Here is a 23,318-nt window from a genome sequence, read left to right on the forward strand (position 1 = left end):
CCCTCACTCCGAAGGACCTCAGTCTGCGCAGCAGGTGGAGTCTGCTTTGGCCCTTCTTGTATAGGGCCTGAGTGTTAACAGTCCAGTCCAGTTTATTGTTCAGGTGAACACCCAGGTACTTGTAAGAGTCCACAATCTCTATGTCCGTTCCCTGGATGTTCACCGGCGAGGGGGGGACTTTGCGCCGGCGGAAGTCCGCCACCAGCTCCTTTGTTTTTCCAGAGTTAATCTGGAGGCGGTTCCGCTGGCACCAGTCCACGAATCTGTGATTCAGTTCTCGGTACTCCGTCTCGTCTCCGTTGTTAATGAGACCGACGATGGCGGAGTCGTCCGAGAACTTCTGGAGGTGGCAGGTTGATGTGTGGTGGGTGAAGTCAGCTGTGTAGATGGTGAAGAGGAGGGGGGCCAGGAGCTCCTGTGCTGCAGACCACCGTGTCAGACACACGGCCTCCTGTCCTCACAAACTGTGGTCTGTTTGTGAGGAAGTCCAGGATGGCTTTACTGCTCCCATTTGCTTTCTTTGGAGGCATAATTAGGGGTTAATACAATCCTCAAAGTAACGAAAATACAATAACAACGGAGTCAGTCGGCATCCGGGCCGCGCGGTCGGGTTTTTTCGGGTCCTCCCGGCTCATCTCGTGAGGTTCGACCTCCAAATTTTGTTCGACAACCGAAGCAAAAAAATCTCTAATTTTTTGTTCGAATTCCAATTTGTTCGAGAACCGGGACGTTCGAAAACCGAGGTTTGACTGTAAAATAGATAGATGCAGCTCACTGACAAGTGCCGCTATTTGAGCTAATTTTAGAACAGTCCTGTGGGCGACTCATGCGGTCCTCACGAGCGACCTAGTGCCCGCGGGCAGCGTGTTGGTGACCCCTGATTTATGATATAGTCTTACAATTTTTGGCTCTCCTAGTTTGCATGTTTTATACCAGGAGTCACCAACTTATTTGAAATTGAGCGACCCATTTGCTTTCCATCCATCCATCCATCCATCCATTTTCTGTACCACTTGTCCCCACGGGGGTCGCGGGCTTGCTGGAGCCTAAGTCATCGGGCAGTAGGCGGGGGACACCCTGAACCGGTTGCCAGCCAATCGCAGGGCACACAGAGACATGACATTTGTTCAAATTTTACATTAACTGAGCTCAGATATGCTAAGCAAATTTTTGTTACATTTGTGTGAAATACAATATTTAAAATACTTTTGACTGATGCCGATTACAATCTGGCATACTACCAGGATCATGCAAAGTAGAATACACAACAGCAGCTTTTTTTACATGCCATATACAGTATGTGCGCTTGTGTTTGTCATCCAAAAAAGATGGACCCAAGACACAAATTGTAGTGATTTGTAGTTTAGTAAACAGTCTCCAGTTATATTTTATATCATATTTATTTTGCTGTGTTTTTCTTTCTCAAACTATGTCTACAAGGGGGAGAAGTATGATGGCCGAAAAGCAGACGCATGGAGCTGTGGAGTCATCTTGTTTGCACTCTTAGTGGTGAGTTGTTTTTTTATTCCACCGGGTTGGTTTCATAAATGTTTTTACTGTCAAGTCTTGTGTTGAAGTGTTCTGTTTGCAGAATACATGTGACAGTTTTATTTTATTTGGGATAACTGTGTTGTGATGAAAATACTGTATTCTGTTCACCGAGAAAACTGTATAAATGTCATCCTTTTCCCCTCCACTGCACCGAGCCTATTGTGTTTAACTGAGAAACATAACTAATCAAACAGAAGACGAGCAGGATGGAATTTAGTAAACACGATCAAGGGTTTATTCATCGCATAATTCAAGTGACAGAAGTTGCTGTCACGGAACGGATGGAGCAGGGCGACCAAATGCAGCTTGGACCAGGATTTATTGAGGGAAAAGGGAAGTGGAACGAAGCATCAAGGGAAACAGACGGGAACTAGCACACTAATAACATGACGGACTGACCGACAGGGATGGCAAACAGAAACAGACTCGATAAAGACAGGAACCAAAAAGACATCAATGATCTGACAGGGAGTGACACGCAGACAGGACGTAAATACGACAGGTAACAAGAGGCAGGTGAGAATAATCAAACTAATCATGGGCACACAGGAGGGGAGGGGCGGGCACACAGGAGGGGAGGGGCGGGCACACAGACGGAAACCATGACAACAGACACATAGTGGAACGGCTGGGGACGAGACGTGACAGTTGCATTCTGTAGCAATATTAGCATTTGTAAGTAGACACTGATTCCAAAGTACTTTACATAATTTACATACACATACATATACATTAGAGCCCAAATAATATTTAATATCAATTCAGTTTTTTTCCACACAGCTACAGAAACAAAATTCAATGACGTTTTAGTTGTGGGAGATGTGTGTTGCGTAAAGCTCACTCCCCATGTGTTTCATTTGGATTACACATTCACTGTCAGTGGCCATCTGGCTCCATCCTGCTCATTTTACTGACGTCACTGAGTGATCTCCTCAGCTGGAGAGCAGAGAGTCACAGAGTTGCTTCATCATCACTGGTGACCAATATCTTTTACACATGGCATCATCCTCTGTCAAAGTTCAACTAATCAATAAGCATCTGACATGCTCTTTCCCTGACAACAGAAGGATAGTTTTTTTTTTGGTGAAAGTGCTCTTTGATTTGTCAAATTACACTGCCACTAGACCTTTAAAATCCCACAACTACTGTGGGCCAGTTTTCCACGGGATCATTTTAAATGACAGTTGGAGTTTCTGTGTTTGACCTAGTTGCATCACAACTTCTTGCGCTGATGACGTAAATAGGCTTCAGAACAGTGTAAATTTGTGAGTGTTTGTAATCCCCATTGAATGGTGATCAAATATTGTGTTTGACATTTTCATTCAAATAATAGCAGATTTTTTTTACTGATGTTGTGGAGAGAAAACAAACTCCAGCCGAATCGGCCACTACAGGTTAGTTAAAGGCCATATCATAGAAATGTGTCTTTAAACGTGTCTTAAATGTTTCTACTGAGGTAGCAGTTCTAATATCCATTGGTAGGGCATTCCAAAGCTCTGGAGCCCGAATAGAAAATGCTCTAGACCAGGGGTCGGGAACCTTTTTGACTAAGAGAGCCATGAAAGCAAAGAATTTGGAAATTTATTTCAGTGAGAGCCATATAATATATTTTAAAAGTGAATTCAACTAAATGTCAGTATAATAAGCCTCTGAATTTATTCTTTTAAATAATGTTGTTATAACACTCACCATTAATGCGACTTCTGGTGCTGCATGGATTTGCTGATGTCTTTGTAGTCGGGTTGGTACTTGGTGAGGTTAAGCTTCATGCAAGCGTTGAGGCTTTCATCCGTTAAACGTGATCGTAGGTTGGACTTGATGTTTTTAAGATGTGAGAATGACTGCTCACATGCATACGTAGATCCAAACATGGTCAATACAGCAATACTCACACGCTGCAGTGTGTGGTATGTGACAAGAAGCGCGTTCCAAGTTTTGAGAATCAGCTGGTCTTCGGGTTGGAGTTTTTTCATTTCTGTCCACATGTGCTTGCTCGCCAACTCCGCTTTCTGTCGTGTGATTCTTTCCAAATCTTCATTCAGTGACTTGAACTTATTCACCCACATGTCTGAGGCCTTCAGGTCAGCCACTTCTGCTTCAAAATCTCTGACGGAGACACCAGGGATGTCATTCAGGTCGGCTGTGTTCAGTGAACACTCGTTTGGATGGGTGATGAACTTAAAAAGACGAGTGTGCTCACGAAATTCTCCAAAGCGTGCTTTGAAGGACTGTAGGAGACTGGATGTGCAGCCAGCTAGCTGGTGGAGATCAAGGTTTTGAATGGGCTCACTTGCTGTGCATGCATCTTTAAATTGGCTCAGTTTTTCAAAATGTAGTAAACGACCTGTTTCAAGATCCGTGATGAAAAGCTCCAGCTTGTTTTCAAAAACAAATACAGCTTGTTGAAGGGATAACACTGTATTTCCAATGCCTTGCATTTTCACGTTGAGCTGGTTCAGATGTTCAGTCAGATCTACGAGATAGTAAAACTTGAGGAGCCACTCGGTGTCGGCTAGCTCAGGATGCCCGACGCCTTTCATTTCAAGGAAAGTCCGGATTTCGTTCAGGCAAGCCGCAAAACGGCTAAGCACCTTCCCTCTTGACAACCAACGCACATTGCTGTGCAAAAGCAGACCAGGATAGTTATTTACAACTTCATCCAGCAGTGTTTTAAACTGGCGATCATTTAAGGCTCGGGCAACAATAAAGTTGATCACACGAATGACCAGCGACATCACTTCGCCAAACTGCCTGTCACACATCTGAGCACAAAGTGCCTCCATGTGTATAATGCAATGGAAACTTAGGATGGGTCTATTTTCATGTTCACGGAGAAGCGCCACAAATCCTTTGTTTTTCCCCACCATACACGGAGCACCATCAGTACACACTGAGAGAAGTTTATCCATAGGTAGACATTTTTCTTGAGCAAACTCCATGAAAGACTTGAATAAATCCTCACCTCTTGTGGACCCTTTTAATGGCAGAACAGCAAGACTTTCTTCGCGCAGTGTGTCACCAACAGCATATCTTGCAATCACGCTGAACTGCGACAAATGGCTCACGTCTGTTGACTCATCCAAAGCCAGAGAAAAGAACGGCGCTGCATTTATGTCCTTCACTTGCGTTTCCTCCACTTTGTTTGCCATCACGATGGTACGATCATGAACAGTTCTTGCCGACAGAGGCATGTCTTGTATCCGTTTGATTATCTTGTCTTTGTTCGGAAGATCATCAAAAAGTTCATTGGCTACATCCAGCATGAACGTTTTAGCATACTCGCCATCTGTGAATGGTTTTCCGTTCCTCACTATTGCTAAAGAACCAGCAAAGCTAGCCGAATTATAGTCACCTTGCCGGGTCCATACGCGGAGTTGCTGCTGGCTAGCTTGCACCCTGCTCAGAAGCTCTTGGCACGCTTTCTTTCTGCTGTCTCCCGCAGGGTATTTTGATGCAAAGGTAGCGTGGCGCGTGTCGAAGTGCCGCTTTACATTCGACCGTTTCAACGATGTAATTTTGTCATTTCAAATTAGACACACCGCAGAACCCGCTCTCTCCACAAAGGCGAATTCTTCGGTCCATTCGTCCTGAAATGTACGATACTCGTCGTCTTTTTTTCTTTTCGCCATCTTCTTCGTCGAAGGGTTAGCTTTGAGCTAATGACCGAGCAGACGCAGTCTCAGACTGATTCAAAAGGGGGCGGGGCGTTTACCTGTTTTACCCAGCAACGGCAAACGTAGGCCAGTATCATCCAATTAAAATAATGGACAATTGCTCCTGCAGCCCTGAACAGGACATGCGCAGTGAAAAATCGATGGATGGATTAAAACAAGTGAGAATATTTTGTTTTATCTGCGAGCCATATGCAATCATCAAAAGAGCCACATCTGGCTCGCGAGCCATAGGTTCCCGACCCCTGCTCTAGACCCTGCAGACATTTTCTTGGCCCTCGGTGTCGCTAAAAGAGTAGCGTTTTGCGAACGAAGGTTACGAGACGGAACATAAGGAACAACTAGGTCCACGAGATATGAAGGCGCTAAGCCATGCAGTGATTTATAGGTTAATAGAAGAATCTTGAAGTCACATCTTAAATGGACCGGGAGCCAATGTAAGTTGGCTAATATTGGGGTAATGTGATCAAATTTTCTTGTCCGTGAGAGCAGCCTTGCAGCAGCATTTTGTACTAACTGTAGACTTTTGATGCGGGACTTCGGAAGACCGGAGAATAATACATAACAGTAGTCCAGGTGCGACGTGACAAACGCATGTATAATAGTTTCCGCATCACCGGTCGAGAGGATCGGACGAATCTTTGCAATATTACGAAGGTGAAAAAACGCAATTCTGGTTATATTCTTAATGTGCTTTTGAAAGGAGACGTGTCTTAAATGTTTCTACTGAGGTAGCAGTTCTAATATCCATTGGTAGGGCATTCTAAAGCTCTGGAACCCGAATAGAAAATGCTCTAGACCCTGCAGACATTTTCTCACTTCAAAATATTCCACAGGCCCATATAACGATATATGAATTATATATCAAATAACTATTATATAAGCAATAATATTATCAAACCATGTGTCACTCCAAATCATTAAATCCATCGATCAAATTCCTCGTCCTTTGTCAACAACGCCACGCGTGCACCCTGACGTCGGCCTCGTCGTTATTCCACAGATCTAGTATATTCCTCGTCCTTCATCAACAACGCCGCGCGTGCGCCCTGACGTCAGCCTCGTCGTTATTCCACAGATCTAGTTTATAACTATATTGGAGCGTTAACAAAGTACAAGGAAAGACGTGGGTTTGGTAAACGGCTCTTTATTTAACAAAACAAGAGGTCAACGAGCCAACAACTACTGAACTGTAACGATAAAAACATATACAAGTTGCTACACGAAATAAAATATATCAAATAACTATAACATAAATAGTTCACCACCACACGGCCCCAAGCACCGCGTGGACTTCCAGGCGTGTGGCGGCGTGTGGCGGCCTGTGGCGGCGTGTGGCGGCGTGTGGCGGCGTGTGGCGGCGTGTGGCGGCGTGTGGCGGCGTGTGGCGGCGTGTGGCGGCGTGGACTTCCATCCCCGGAGGTGACACTTCCAGCCACGGAGGTGGAAGAGAGCTCCATAGAATAGGACCGGACGTGCGTAAAAGCCATGTCCGAGCCCCATCCACCGTCCCCGGACAGCCACCCGGCCGAGCACCGGCCCCCAACTTCCATCCACGGAGGTGAAAGAGAGCTCCGTAGAGTAGCACCGGGCGTGCGTAAAAGCCATAATAGTTTTTCAAACCTTCTGTGTCACTCCAAATCCTTAAATCCTTCAAACTCTTCGTCCTCCGTGTCACTTACAAACAAAGCCGCTAATGATGCCGGTAGTACGTGGGGCCCTTCGTCATCTTCGTCATCCCGTGTTCGAATCTTTGTCCTTTTTGTAAACAACCGCCGCGCCGCGCTGCTGACGTCACTTGAAATTCAAATGACAGTAATCCCTTGAAATTCAAATGACAGTAATCCCTTGCTACATCGCGGTTCGTTTATCGTTTATTTTTTGAAAGTTTTTGAAGAAATTTACATATAAGTCGCTCCTCAGTATAAGTTGCACCCCCCACCCAAACTATGAAAAAAAACGCGACTTATGGTCCGAAAATTACGGTACATGTAATACGTAGTTCATTTTAGTTTTCTGCTTTTGACCTCAGGGCGCTTTGCCTTTTGATGACGACAACTTGAGGAATCTTTTGGAGAAAGTGAAACTTGGAGTTTTCCACATGCCTCACTTCATTCCTCCGGAATGCCAGAATCTCCTTCAGGGGATGATTGAAGTGGACGCTTCCAAGAGACTGACGGTAAGATATGTAGTGTATGCAACTTGATCATCCAGCCTTGCTGCTCGTTTGTAACTGGGGCAAAGGTCATATATAGTAGCAACAACAAATGCATATTAGGTCAGCAAGTATTGTCTCAAATATTTTTTAACAAACAGATTTGCATAGGATTAATTTAGTCAAACCTTTTTGTGCTCTTAATTAACTTTTACTTAAAAAAAAGACAAAAAATGTTTGTGTTTGAAGAGGCACATTCTCTTCTCTCGTTTTATACTTTTTTGTCATTATAGCCCACAATTTAGCATCAGAACCTCCGTGGAAAGTGTATTCTGTCTGGTTTAAAAACAAATGAATAAAGTATATTACACCCACTTTTTTTAATATTGTATTTATATTTCATTCCCTATGGAGATTAATTGATGGGTTTTCAAATATTGAAATGATGCACTTCATAAGCAGCTTTCATGTTGCTGGCAAGGTACAAGTGGAAAAATAATGTTCTGTTCAGTAGAATATCCATTTAGTGTGTAGGGCCCAACAAAAATGAAACATTTAGGATTCACTTTTAGAGAAATTAGGTACAGCCTTAATTGGGTTAAAAATTGGACTGACCCAGGAAGTTGGTCAATTGAGTCAACTTTGAGTTGTTTTGTTAAACTAAAAACAACCCAGTTGTTGGGTTGTTTTATGCAAGAAAATGTTTTTTGGGGGGCAAATTTCATGGTCGGTCAAATTTTTAACCCAAGTTGGGTTGTTTTTAACCTTGCATGTTTAATGATGTATTGTCCTTATATCCATTTAAATTCAACCTGACAGTACAGCATTCCCAACCAATCATTTTTGATGCAGTGCTTTCTCCTAATCTCATCTTCCTTTGAATGGTATGGCGAACAGCTCAATGAACTAACAATTCCACTTTGTGAAGTTCATCAATGCAAATTATATTTGGTTAATCTGGGTTGATAACGAATTTGCACATCTTTAGTTGTTGGATACAGATCATTACATTTAGGTTATTAAAGGAAAACACATCATTTACAGACAGCTGCATTATAAAAATCATGAAGTTAATTTTATCAAGGATCAAATATGAAAATACAGGAAGCATAAGTGATTAGATGTTTTCATTGCATTATATACTAGAAACAAAAACACGCAAGTTATTTCTACTAACACATTTCAATCAGTGCCGTCTGGGTTCATGTATTGTTTTTGTTTTATCTCTTGTGTTGCAGTTAGAGCAGATTCAGAAGCATACATGGTACCTGTAAGTAAACGAACCTGAGCAGAATCTACAATGAATGTGTTGAGTTTTAATGGAGATTGTGCACCACTATTTTTTTACTGCTTCTAAGTTGTCTACTGTAGTTAAATGTGACCTAAAGCACTTTGAACTACCCTACCACTGTATTTAAATAGAATTTAGAATTCCAACATAAGTCCACTATATGGCACCCCGCATGTGCATGTAAACAGCATTTCGGTGTCATTTATTGAGCATGACAAGGCAAAACAAGAGTGAATCTGTGCTAATGACTGACACCGAAAGCAGTTTCTCGGGCTGTGGTGAGTGAGTTTCTCTGTATGTGTTATATGTTGTGTTATAGAGCTGGAAAGAATGAACCCGAGCCCGAACAACCCGTCCCCAGGAAAGTGGCCATCAGGATGCTGGCTACAGTAGAAGAGATCGACCCCGATGTCCTGGAGAGTATGCATTCTCTAGGCTGCTTCAGGGATAAGGACAAGCTGACCAAAGACCTGCTTTCTGATGAGTGCGTGAGAAGCAGATGGACAACTTGTTTGTCATAGGAGTGATTGACGCGGCAGCATACCAATCCCTCTGTTTTAATATGTGACATGTTGTTGGAGCAATTGTCATACCAGCATGCACTTACCACTTGCTCTTTGCCTTTCCTCTCTTTAGTGACAATCAGGAAAAGATGATCTACTTCCTTCTCCTTGACCGCAAGGAAAGATATCCAAGCCACGAGGACCAGAACCTGCCTCCACGCAATGAGATTGGTAGGTTCATCCAAACAGAAACAGAAACACAATATTCTTGGAGCATAGAAGTGGTTTAAATTCCTCATGACCTTTGAAATTTCATCCTGTGTCATCAGTACCTCTACGTCACTCTGTCCCAGTCTGTTGTTCTGAACCACTGTGATGTTCATATTATATCATTAAAGGATTTTCCTATTTGTGTATTTTCAGGCAATTAAATTAGTTAGGCAAACCGCTAAGTGTTTAAATCTTCACTGTAAGTCTGACTACATGTACATTATGCATACAGAAAGATAATCAAATGGTTGATTAGTTTTTTTCTTGAATGGTTAAAGTGATTCTTGTAGCGCAATTTATAAATAATATTAATATCTAACACAAAACCACTCACAAAGTTTGCTAAACTCTACATTTTGAAGATGTGTCAAACAATCAAGGATGAATAAAATTCAAACACTACTTACTTATTCACTCATTGAACTCTGAATTTGCTCAGCAGACCCTCCCAGGAAGCGTGTGGATTCACCCATGCTGAGTCGGCACGGGAAGCGGAGACCAGAGAGGAAGTCAATGGAGGTGCTTAGCGTCACAGAGGGAGGATCACCTGTCCCAGTACGGCGAGCTATTGACATGGCAACTCATGGTCAAAGGTAGGAGATCACTTATTGAGACAATACAACATCATTTACAAAGTTTCTAAAATGTATGCTGAAACGTGTGAGACTATGATGCATTCTGCATTGAAAGAGTTTCTCCTCCTGATTACCTGCCAAACCTTCTTCATCAAAAGAAATATCTGTATCTCTATCCTGATTTGATAGGTAAGCAATTGTCATTATTTTTCAACTTTGCTCAGATTTCACTGATGTAGCAGATTATTGTTAATTAAAAATTTAACTAATTATTCATTGTTATGGGCGACATGATGGTCGTCTGGTTCGCACATCTGCTTTACTGTGTAGAAGTCATATTTGATTCCGGGCCTCAGCATTCCTGTGCGAAGTTTGCATGTTTTTCCCGTTCCTGCTTGAGTTTTCTCCAAGCACTCTAGTTTCCTCTCAGATTCCCAAGACATGACATTTCAAAAGCATGCTTGGGAGGTGAATTGAGCGCTCTAAATTGTCCTTAGGTATGATTGTGCAACCAGTTCAGGGAGTTCCATGCCTATTATCATGAAGATAAGATAAGCGGTTCAGCAATCAATGGATTGATATTATTCCTTATTGATCCCATTGATTGTTTGATTTTTACAGGAATTTTCAATTGATCCTCATTTCATATTACCCAATTTGTTCTAAGGTTTTGCTTGTTGAATGAGTGTTACATTCTTGTACAGGAGGATTCCTTTTGTGACAGTCTTTCTGTCTTTCTTTCTTTTTTTTTAATCTACCCCCATTTTTAGCAAATCTGTATTCGATAAAAGCTTGGATATCACAAACGCTAACTGCAGCAAAGAAGAAAGGTATTGGTTCATTCTGTTCATGATATTTTATATTGATTAGTCAATTTAACATCTCTTAATTTGAATTTTATGATTATTTTTCTGTGATTAAAGTCTTAATCTTAATCTGAATTTCATGATTATTTTTCTGTTGTTAAAGTCTCATAAAAATACTCTAAAAATCTCTGTTTATCACAAAAACTAACTTTTTTCCTACAACTGCTATTGAGCTCTTCTTTTGCATTCTTTAATGGGGTATTACAGTACAGAGTACAGTTACAGTAAGGAAGACAGGAAGAAATTCAAAATTACTTTTTAGAAGAGTTCTGCCGCAATGAATGTTTTTTTTTGCAAATCGAATGAATGCAGGCTTTACAATGGAATATGAACTATTGGGCAGCATGGTGCTGAGCGGTTTGCACGTCTGCCGCTGTTTGTGTGAATGCTTTATGTCTAAATAGCTATACTAGATGGGTCCAGTATTTTGGACTTGGACTTCTCACTCAAAGTCAAACCCTAATGACGACAACCGGTATTGAAAATAAATTGATGGATAATATATTGTCAAGAAGCACTTTTACTACAGAAAAACTATTCTTCCAAATTTTTTTTGTCCATGTAGTGTGTATGTTTTAAATAATGTACATCACTTGAAACATGCCTGTTTTTGGCATAGCAGCCAAAACACTGTTACTGTCTTTTCCTCTATTATCCTTTGCTTCACTTTTTCAACCCAAATTGTGAAATTGGGTATTGCAATTTTTCTGTAATTTTCTGAAGAGATAAACAGACATCAATTGTGAAAACATCCATCCAAGGCAATAAAGGGGCAAACCAGCACCATTACAAATGAGGAGATTTAGCAAGTTGACATGAATGTTTGCTGATGATGGTGTGTGTGTGTGTGTGTGTGTGTGTGTGTGTGTGTGTGTGTGTGTGTGTGTGTGTGTGTGTGTGTGTGTGTGTGTGTGTGTGCGTGTGCGTGTGTGTATGTGTGCGTGCGTGCATGCGTGCTTATTTAATCATGAAATATTGTTTTCAATTTTCACTTCCAATAAAGCCAAATTGTCCATGGACGTTTAATCTAAAATCCTTGAAAGACATCAGCAGAGCAAGTGTCTTGGCAATGAAGGGAAGACAAGAAGGAGGAAAATGAAAAGTTAATGATGCATGAATAAAACCTGAAAAGCTTATGAAGCGGGGAAACACAAACAGTACATACATCTTGCTCAGATTGTCTGCATCTGCTTAACCTTATATTGAAGTATAAATTATGAATTTATAATGTTGTTCATTGATTGTTGTGTCATTTTTTGCCCACTCTGCATACAGTATTTTGTTAATTTATTTGCATTCATATTTCTTCAGACGTACTCAGAGGTGTGTACATCCAAAGCAATTAATGGCTGTTGTACTAATTTGTAAACATTTGCCTGAATCTGCTAGTGATAAATTCACTCACCTTCCAAAAACATTGAAACAGTGTTGGCAGAATGACGACGACAACCACCTTCACAAGGTGTCAGGCGTTTCAACAAATGTATCTGGAATACACTGCTTGGTCTGCTACAGTGTTAAATGTATTTGCCATCATTTCATGCCATACAAAGTTAGTAAATAGATACAAGTATGAAGCAGCTCAGCGAGATGAGGGGTTGCCCACACTGGGTTTTGAACCTCAGTCTTCAGACATACAACTACAATAACTAGACAGCTGAAGAACTAAAAATACTGGCCAGTTCATCTTCTCATCTGTGGTTTTCAGGTTCTAGTGATCTTAAAGTTAGTTGGCGAGTTGTGGCGTCACACTACGTTAGAAAAGAATATTTGAAGTGTTCCAGCACTTATAGGTTTTCAATTATGTGTTTTGTTTACTGTTGCAGGCTATGTAGCACATATGCTTGTTTGGCATAGTTCAGGGGCCACCGGAGGTAGAGTCTGGGGTGAGGCTGGGCCGCATTGGGTTTCTTAGGCTCGGATAAAAACTTTTAATGTTATCAAATGTAAGAAAAATAATTATCAAACTGTAATAAATACCATTCTTTCTGAACTATAAGTCACAGTTTTTGTCATAGTTTGGCCGGGGGTGCGACTTATACTCAAGAGCAACTTATGTGTGAAATTATGAACATATTATTACCGTTTTTTTCCGTGTATAATACGCAAAATTTAACTAATTTATTGTCCTAAAATCTGGGGTGCGCATTATACATGGGTACAAATTTTTTTTAATTTTTTTTTTTTTTAATTTTTTTTTTTTTTAATTTTTTTTTTTTTTTTTTTCCTTTTTTTTTTAAAGAAAATCATGGTACAACAAAACCAACAACAGGACTGACCGACAAAGACGTGGAACAAAAAGACAGGGTGACATTACCAAAGACAGGAACAGACACCAAACAGACATCATGACAGTAACACATGCAATGATCCGACGGTGAGCGAGGGGCAGACAGGACTTAAATACAAAACACGTTACAAGAACAATAGTGTGTTTGTACTGTGCTCTGGTCATTTCGTCAAAGAAGGGATAATAGTCCTCTTCTCTTCTTGACTGACAATGAATGTGATAGTTTAATACAATCAGCAAATAACAAAATGCGTATTACAGGTAATATTTTATTTCACAACACTTTGCCTTGTTCCTTTCGTCTCTGCTGTTCACTTCAAACACGCTCCATACGAACGCAATGCTCTCGTATCAGACGCTTGCTCGATCACCTGCTCGTTTGCTGTCACAATGTACCCTACACAAATCCGAAACATTTGTTGCGGCTCCGAGTCACGACGAGGGGCAAGTTTTGGTTTCCAAGGGTGTTTTTATTCCTCTTCAACGTCTCTCCCATACAGAGCCGCCTTTTTCACATGTCCGCACGTCACTTTCCTCTCTTTTCATCTGATCGCGGTGGTGCCTTTATGGGCAGTCGGAGAAATCAACGCCAACAAAAAAAAATACATCCAGCCTAGTTAAGACCATACCAAAGACTATAAAAATGGGACCCATTGCCTCCCTGCGTGTGTGACGATCATTGGGACTTAAAAAAAAATAAAAAATAAAAAATAAATAAATAAAAATTGGGTGCGTATTATACATGGGTACAGGCTTTTTTCCAGCATCAACATGCCATTTTTAGGGTGCGTATTATACATGGGGGCGCATTATACACGGAAAAAAACGGTATATCATTTCACATGGTATTTTCACATTAAACCGCAAGAGGGCGCTTTAGGCCTGTGTGTCAGGATTCAGAAAGGCTGGAATAATTGGACCTGGAAGTGACGATGAGTCTGACGTGAGCAACGTAGAAGAGGAAGCGCTGCATCTTCTACTTCCAGAGTTGTTTGAAACAGACACAGAGGATGAAGATTTCGTTGGATTTAGTCATTTGGAGTGACACGGATGGTTTGGTAAACTTGTTAGCATGTTATTTATGCTATTGTTATTTGAATAACTCTTAATATGTTATGTTAATATATATGGCACGTTCTCAGTTAGTTGTTTGTGTCATGTAACAATAGCATACCGTACAATTATTCAGCCTGTTGTTGCCTCTATTCATTTTTATTTTAAATTGTCTTTCAAGATGACATGTCTATTCTCGGTGTTGAATTTTATCAAATACATTTCCCCCAAAAATGCGACTTATACTCCAGTGCAACTTATATATATATATATATATATATATAGTAGAAAAAAAAAAAATATATATATATATATATATATATATTCCTTCTTTATTATGGATTTTATGGCTGGTGCGACTTGTGCTCCAGAGTGACTTATAGCCCGGAAAATACGGTAAATAAAATGATCATAATGAAAACAATAATAATACAGCAGATATAGAAAACTGAAGAATTCACATATAGTTGCTGACAAAAGAAATGTATTATTATTCACATGTCTGTATTAACAGTTCCTTAACCTTGTAAAGAACATTGTTCTGAACATGGCCTCTGCCTACTTCTTGATGCTAGAGACCTAGCAGTGCTTCCTCTTGCATAGCTAAGTCACATTTGGCATGAGGGAGGAAGCAGTTGAGACATTCAGCAGAGCTTGAAGTTGCTCATCAGTAAGTCTAAACCTATATTTGGACTTGAAGTTCAAGGTAGAAAAGAGCTTTTCGCACAAGTACGTATATGCTACCAAAAAGACACATTCAAATCAGCACCGCACACAACCATTCATATCAAATTTGTGGGCCACACTAACATTAAACTTTGATATTAAGGCGAGGGCCACAAACTATCGTCGCAATTGGCCCGCGAGTTTAAGACTCCTGGCATAGTTGGTTGAGCGGAGCTCTACTTAACGTGGTAACGGCTTTGATACCCAATCATTTTGACAGTTTAAAACTGTAGACACTGTTAAGAATACATTCTTATTTTATTCTGTCTGTACGTGAAGTACAAATTTGTAGCTTACTGCTTGATGACGCCATAGAGAAAATAAAGCATGATTGCTTAAAAACATGTGAAAACTAATTGGCTGGAAAGCCTCAATAGTTTATGAAGCTTAGTTTTGCCAAACTGGAAGATTCTTTCAAAATACATTTCAAGATTTCATTTGCTATACTTGCCACTGTACAGCATGTGTCCATACAGCGCAAATGTGAATGAAGCACTACTAAAGCACTAATAAATCGTTTACTGATACCCCAGTGGTTAAGGAGGCTTCATTTTGCCTGTCGGTGTATGGCAAAAAAGTGTTACAGTGTTGAAGTTGGGAATGAAACCCAGGCTGGAGTGTGGAATGTGTGGGGCCTTGGAAGTGGCTTCCGTGTTGGTTGCCCTGTGGGAGTTGAGTGCCGCTCTCATTATGGATTACACGTGGCCCATCCTCAAAAAAAAAGGTGTGACCTGTTAGTGGTGCTTACTAGTCGCACATGATGTTGTCACCTGTTTGTGAGTTTGTTTTAGAAAATGGATTGACATGACATGACAACCCAAATGCTTTTCATACACTGCAAACATAATTGAATTTTTCACAACTATTCTGTTACATTTAGAAGGTGAGTTAAATTCAAGCAGTACATGAAGATTAAAATGAAAAGAACAATGGGATATTGAACGTTAACAAAGAAAAAGAAATAAATTAGTGTAATAGTTTTTTGCTTGGACTATGGCCATCTCTCTTCAAAGTCTCATAAGCTTCTGATTATTAACAGTTGAACATTCATACTTATATGAGTCACTGCTCCAAAGTTCTGAGACCAGATGTCACTCAAGCCATCAGTTGTTTCGATTGAAAAAAAATCTGCCTGTTGTGTGCTTTCTGCCTTGTATTCTGTCTTAGTTTATCGAATAAATAATGAGTACTGACTTTCATTGTATTGTGTGTATGTGTGTAGGTCACGTTCAATCAGTGGCGCGTCCTCTGGTCTGTCCATCAGTCCACTCAGCAGTCCAAGGGTAAGTGGCTGTCCATGCTACTTATTGGTTTCCTTCAGTGTATCCTCACTGACTTGCTTCCCTGCCATGTCATGGCGCTCACACACATGCAGATACTGTACTGTATGGAAGCCACTCATCACCAGCTCATAAATTACACTCTTCATCATCATCCTGTAAAATAGGCCAGAATTCTAACAACCTGACCGTTTTTTTCAGACTTTTCTTGTTTTAAAACACGCCAATCCTGAAATGGTTATGGATGGGTACAGGTAACATAGTTTGGGCCACGTTCTGGTACATTTTTGATACGTTTAGCTCATAGAGCATCTTTTTTCTCGCTCAGAGTTCTCAGAGCTTAGCATAATTTGCATTTTGTAGTACAGTGAATGATATGCAATAAATTATTTCAACTTAACCATTATTCAAAGACAACTCTTTCAAATTGTAAATTGCCTCTTATTCCTTGACTAATATTGTGACAAAACTGTATAAAACTGTGGTTCAAAGGCAGTTGTTTCAAAGTCACGACCCATTTCATAGACGTTAAGGACAATGAAGCATTTTCTGGAAGGCGGGTGAGTTACAAACAGTTTCTGAAAATACTTGTTACATTTTTAAATGCAGTCTCAAATTACTTGAACAAGGTGTTGGTTATGCACGGCTCATTTTGTGCACCAGTAAAAAACATCTATGTCTTGCATTTGAAAAAAAAAAAAATTTTAACTAAAGAGGTGTTCGGTGAATGCGCATGTGAAACTGGTGGGGTTCGGTACCTCCAACAAGGTTAAGAACCACTGGACTAGAGCAATTTTTCCTGACGCTTACAAAACACTTGATATTCAATGTGGGAACTTGGTATGCCTCAGTACTAATCCGAAGAAAATCTGAATACAGTGATCCCTCCTTTTTCGTGGGAGATTTGGTCCAGAACCACCCGCGAAAAAATAAATTCCGCAAAGTGGATATGGTATACAGTGATCCCTCGCTACTTCGCGTTTCGTTTATCGCGGCTTCACTACATCGCGGAATTTTTTTTCCAAATTAGAAAAAACGTTTAAAAGTCAAAATAAAACTTCTAAATTGAGGAAACATGTGTCTAACCTTTAGGACAATGTAGTATTGCTCCAAATGTTCGTTTACATTCCTTTAGAAGTCCGTTTTCGTGTGTTAGCACGATCGCGAATTAGCATCTTTCCGCTAACTCGTTAGCCTGCCCAGTACTTCTTGTTGGTGACCGTATTTGCAAATTTCACTTATCGCAGGTGGTTTTTGGAACCAATTATCCGCGATAAACGAGGGATTACTGTATACGTGTACATTATTTAGAAGTTTAAACACCACTGTGTTGAAATGCCCAACACGTAGGGTTTCTTGTTGGCCGCTACAGGGCATAGGTGTATTGTAATTTAATTAGAAGTATGGTTTACCTTGCAAAGCAATGCAAAGTGCCCATCTTCAGAATAGCCATACTACACTAACCCAGGGGACATCATGCATAGCGAAACCAAAGTGAATCACGGTTGCGCATGAATCTTTTGTTGCATTGTGGTCCAGTACACAATAATAAAGCTTTTTAAACCCTCCCCGATACCTATACTACAAAAACCTTTCTTATTCCCTCAATAAGCATTCCCTCACTGTTCGGTGCATGTATTATACATTTACAGTGAATAAAAGAACAAACTTGATATTGTCACGTGTACCGACTCCTGCAACTTCTTCCCTCGCGTGTGGCCACGTGCCCCCTTCTGCGCTTGAACTCAGTCACATCCGCAGTGCATTTCTCAGAGGCAGTGTGTATTTAAACGGCGTTCTCCCGTCACTCATAAACTCGCGAAGTAGCGCATTCGTGAAAGGTGACGCGCAAAATGGTGAGGGATCACTGTATGACAAATACTTGCCAATTTTGTTACTAGCTGTCCACGACCCACCCAAAATTTGTCTGCTTTTGGGTCCCAACCCATTAATTATGAATAACTGGTAAAAAAATGAATGACAAATTAAAAAACATACGAAAACTAAAATATTTCCCGCTTAAGCACACAGCAGACATGACCAATCAACCCACTCTTAGTCCAACTGTTATAGTGATACAGGTTGGGAGTAAAAACATTGCTGAAATGTGCCCGCCGCAACATAAGCATTTTGATGAAGTGACCAAACCGCACATCTTCAGCCACAGAAAAGAGCTGCAAAAAGCTTAAAAAAACTAAAATAAATGCTGTGCAAGTTATATTTGTGTGTGCATCTTAAGTAGGGTGGCACAGTACGTGTTGCAGGCAGGAGAACGTTTCCACTCCCTCCTTGATGTATTCCGTGGTGAAATTAAAATTCTTCCTCACTAAATGTTGAAGCCAGTGAAGCCAATACATCTGCAGACATTTGTCACTCAACTCCTCAGCTCACGAGTGGCCATGTTTTACCTTTTCCCACTTTTGTGAGCTGCATTTTGAAGCCAATTACAGTAACAACTGTGTATGGGTGAATGTGAAACCTAAATATTACCTCACAGGGAGGGTTTTTCATCTGCATAAAGCAGGGGATCAATGTAAAATGAATTGCAAAACTGAAAAACTACAGTCCATAAGGGCTTTCCCAAACCGAATGTATCGTTGCATATGTCCCTTTGCATAATATTTTCCGACCTACCAATTGTCAATAACTCATAGTTTCAGTCTTAGCTTATTGAATAGACAGAACAATGTTTTATATCTAGCAGTTTTACATGGCAACATTCTAACTTACAAAAAGAACAAACACAGCTTTCTGTGTGTGCTATTTTTATCCCATAGCAGGATGGAGTGTGGGGTGGCATGAGGTGGAAATGAACAACAGTACGAGTGTGTTTGTGGTGAAGTTGTTTCAGTACGCTTGGAGCTGTGTATTTATAGTCCAAGATCAGTGCAGTTTGATGACTCAGAGGAGGAAACTGTCAGTTTTCATTTTTTATTGGCAAGTTGACAATGGACTTTTCACGTGCTATGGTGTCATTCCATGACTTGCACCTCCCCATAACTACAAATGGGCCTATAATTGTCACTATGCACTTTACATGATTAAATTATAACCTTGCTTTTTCTAAATTCTCGCATTTTTAATCTGGCTGTGTATGCTGTGTCACAATCAGAGATGGGGTAACTTTTACCTTGACATGGCAATGTTTTCAGAAAGAGTGTGAAACATCTGCTTATGATTAAACAAGAAAGTATCTTGAAGAATTTAGCAACTAGTCGTTTTTTACCTTGATGTTGAGATACTATAGGAAATAATAAGTGTGGTTCAGAGTGCTTCTGGAAAAAAAAGCTGATTGCTGCTAATATTGTGTTTCTTTGGTTGCTAACGAAATGAATTTTCACAATGAAACAGTGCTAGCATTATATGTTGCTTTAAACAAAGTTTCCTGCAGTATTGGGTTTTTAGGTGTCATTTTACCTCATTTAAATTTTTGTCCTAATATACAGTTGCAAAAACAAGGGTGTGATCGCTTTGCAATTACCCAGATTTCTGCATAAATTATAAAAAAAAAACACTTGATGTTATTTCTAGTCACAATAATAGACAAATAGTCTGCTTAAACTAATTTCACACAATTGGTGTGTTTGTATTGAACCATGTAGACCAGGGGTGCCCAAGCCCGGTCCTCAAAAGCACTGATCCAGGCTGTTTTAGATGTTTCCCGACTCGGCGGCGGGCCAAACGCGATTTAAATGAACTTAATTGATCTGAATCGAGGGAGTACACAATTCTTTCTGTGTGATATCTAGTTATCATATTAAGTCAAAAACAATTTGTTGGGAGCTAATTTTTGGTCATCCTTTTTCACAATCTTACATTTTAATGAAATGTTTTCTCATGCATATCGTTGGACACCTGTAGCTGATAAACCAATGACAATTCGCATACGGGGATTAAGGACCCCCCAAAATGTAAACAAGATGGGACTGCATGCTGTCTACATTGCATTGGAAGACAGTAAATACAATTCTAATAAAACTTTCAAGTCTACGATCCAACTTGTGTAGTGTTTTCATAAAATTTTACTAAGATAGTTGAACCATGGCATATTTCCTTTTGTATTTCGCAAACTGTATTCAGCCATACTGACATTACCGAGCTTGCTTGCAATTAACCTAGATGGCTAACGTTAACGTGATATTAACGTTTGTGCTTGTAACGTTACTAGGTGGCGTATTTATTTATTTATTTATTTATTTAGGTATTTATAGTGGGAAAGATTGAAGATGGAGTGCTGCATGCATGTGTGCAATTCATGTAAAGAGCCCACTAAAATAATTCCATTTTCAGAGACAAGTAGGGTCAAATTTATTAATTGTACATTGCAGTGGGCTAATTTAGATGTCCCAGAGAGTGCAATAGCACAATTTGCTGTTAAAACATTCAATTTAACAGTTAACAGCCCGATTCCAGATGTGCTAGGTAATGCAGGTTACCACAGAGAATGCTACGTGCAATTTGCAAACACACGGAATATAGAGGCTGCCCACAAGAGGACGGAAAAATTACAAAGATCGTAAAAGGTTCGTACCAAATGCACTTTACTTTAAACATATGACACATGATTACTGTATTTTATTTTACTGGACTGGCCGTGAAATTTGCCCTGGTTTTTCTCTTCAGGAGAAAGCTATCAATATGGGTGTGAGATGTGTATTAATCCTGTAACATGGACACAGCATCTTAATCAAGTCAAGTCAAGTCAAGTTTATTTGTATAGCCCTAAATCACAAGCAGTCTCAAAGGGCTTCACATAGACAAAAATTGACAATTATTCTCAAAGCATCCCCTGATCTAATACTGTAACATGGGCACAGCATGTATGAGTCAAGGTCAAATCTAGCCTGGAATAGACAGGAATCAACAGAATGTTGATTTTGTGATGTGTAACTACAGTGCAAGGGTGTCCAGCTCAATCTTTGATCTTGCAAGATTACGATTGACCCCTCAGGGTACCGTATTTTCCGCCCTAAAAGGCGCACCGGATTATAAGGCGCACCTTCAATGAACGGCCCATTTTAAAACTTTGTCCATATATAAGGCGCACCGGATTATAAGGCGCATAAAATAGAAGCTATACTGCAACAAACTGAGGTTGGCTAGGGTTGCGGTATGCATCCACTAGCCAATAACCAACGAGCCCTCTGTACACAATCGCGTTTCTCAAACGATCTCCTATAAAATGATCGGAACTGACTAAAGTTCGATCTAACGCATTGGTACTACTTACCTATGTTTCCCTTCCATATCGATCCGTAGATTTACTCGAAACATTAACAGAGCAGCCTATTTTCACATGAAATAGCCTGGTACGTATAGCAGCTATCGTTATAGCATTAGCCATCCGCAAAGTCCCACGAGCCTCAGCTCGCAATCTCCCATGAGCCTCAGCAAAGTGTAAACAATCGCGTTTCTCAAACGATCTCCTATAAAATGATCGGAACTGACTAAAGTTCGATCTAACGCATTGGTACTACTTACCTATGTTTCCCTTCCATATCGATCCATAGATTTACTCGAAACATTAACAGAGCAGCCTATTTTCACATGAAATAGCCTGGTACGTATAGCAGCTATCGTTATAGCATTAGCCATCCGCAAAGTCCCACGAGCCTCAGCTCGCAATCTCCCATGAGCCTCAGCAAAGTGTAAACAATCGCGTTTCTCAAACGATCTCCTATAAAATGATCGGAACTGACTAAAGTTCGATCTAACGCATTGGTACTACTTACCTATGTTTCCCTTCCATATCGATCCGTAGATTTACTCGAAACATTAACAGAGCAGCCTATTTTGACATGAAATAGCCTGGTACGTATAGCAGCTATCGTTATAGCATTAGCCATCCGCAAAGTCCCACGAGCCTCAGCTCGCAATCTCCCATGAGCCTCAGCAAAGTGTAAACAATCGCGTTTCTCAAACGATCTCCTATAAAATGATCGGAACTGACTAAAGTTCGATCTAACGCATTGGTACTACTTACCTATGTTTCCCTTCCATATCGATCCGTAGATTTACTCGAAACATTAACAGAGCAGCCTATTTTGACATGAAATAGCCTGGTACGTATAGCAGCTATCGTTATAGCATTAGCCATCCGCAAAGTCCCACGAGCCTCAGCTCGCAATCTCCCATGAGCCTCAGCAAAGTGTAAACAATCGCGTTTCTCAAACGATCTCCTATAAAATGATCGGAACTGACTAAAGTTCGATCTAACGCATTGGTACTACTTACCTATGTTTCCCTTCCATAGCGATCCGTAGATTTACTCGAAACATTAACAGAGCAGCCTATTTTGACATGAAATAGCCTGGTACGTATAGCAGCTATCGTTATAGCATTAGCCATCCGCAAAGTCCCACGAGCCTCAGCTCGCAATCTCCCATGAGCCTCAGCAAAGTGTAAACAATCGCGTTTCTCAAACGATCTCCTATAAAATGATCGGAACTGATTAAAGTTCGATCTAATGCATTGGTACTACTTACCTATGTTTCCCTTCCATATCAATCCGTAGATTTACTCGAAACATTAACAGAGCAGCCTATTTTGACATGAAATAGCCTGGTACGTATAGCAGCTATCGTTATAGCATTAGCCATCCGCAAAGTCCCACGAGCCTCAGCTCGCAATCTCCCATGAGCCTCAGCAAAGTGTAAACAATCGCGTTTCTCAAACGATCTCCTATAAAATGATCGGAACTGACTAAAGTTCGATCTAACACATTGGTACTGCTTACCTATGTTTCCCTTCCATATCAATCCGTAAATGTACTCGAAACATTAACGGAGCAGCCTATTTTGAAATGAAATAGCCTCGCGGGTACAACAGCTATTCGGTGACGCCCCCTGACTACAGTTACCGTAATGTTGGGAAGCAATGCGACCTTGTAATTTACTAGTCGTACTAAAACGTACTGAAACATTTTGGCAGAGCACTGTGTACAACCAGTATGGATCAACAAATAAATCAATTGATCCATATATAAGGCGCACTGGACTATAAGGCGCACTGTCGGCTTTTGAGAAAATTTTAGGTTTTTAGGTGCGCCTTTTAGGGCGGAAAATACGGTAGGTTAGATTAGATTAGG

The 23,318-nt window shown here is 40.5% G+C and overlaps 1 protein-coding gene and 1 long non-coding RNA gene across 2 annotated transcripts in view; one reads left to right on the forward strand and one right to left on the reverse strand.

Annotated features, from left to right (window-relative positions):
* The window catches only part of LOC119120178 (serine/threonine-protein kinase BRSK2-like), a 156,456-nt gene that overhangs the window by 107,139 nt on the left and 25,999 nt on the right, over positions 1–23,318 (forward strand). Inside the window, exons 7-13 of the mRNA XM_037246821.1 lie at positions 1,441–1,509; positions 7,255–7,401; positions 8,616–8,647; positions 8,988–9,152; positions 9,305–9,402; positions 9,884–10,034; positions 16,174–16,234. Of these exons, the coding sequence (XP_037102716.1) occupies positions 1,441–1,509; positions 7,255–7,401; positions 8,616–8,647; positions 8,988–9,152; positions 9,305–9,402; positions 9,884–10,034; positions 16,174–16,234 (723 nt within the window). The remainder of the gene's footprint in view (positions 1–1,440; positions 1,510–7,254; positions 7,402–8,615; positions 8,648–8,987; positions 9,153–9,304; positions 9,403–9,883; positions 10,035–16,173; positions 16,235–23,318) is intronic.
* Positions 5,389–19,202, reverse strand: LOC119120179. The gene is made up of 3 exons (XR_005097479.1): positions 19,193–19,202; positions 11,514–11,518; positions 5,389–5,470 (listed from the first exon to the last, which is right to left on the reverse strand). It is a non-coding gene; the product is annotated as an uncharacterized LOC119120179 (long non-coding RNA).

Source organism: Syngnathus acus, chromosome 3 (assembly GCF_901709675.1).
Source record: "Syngnathus acus chromosome 3, fSynAcu1.2, whole genome shotgun sequence".
In the NCBI taxonomy this organism is placed as follows: Eukaryota; Metazoa; Chordata; class Actinopteri; order Syngnathiformes; family Syngnathidae; genus Syngnathus; species Syngnathus acus.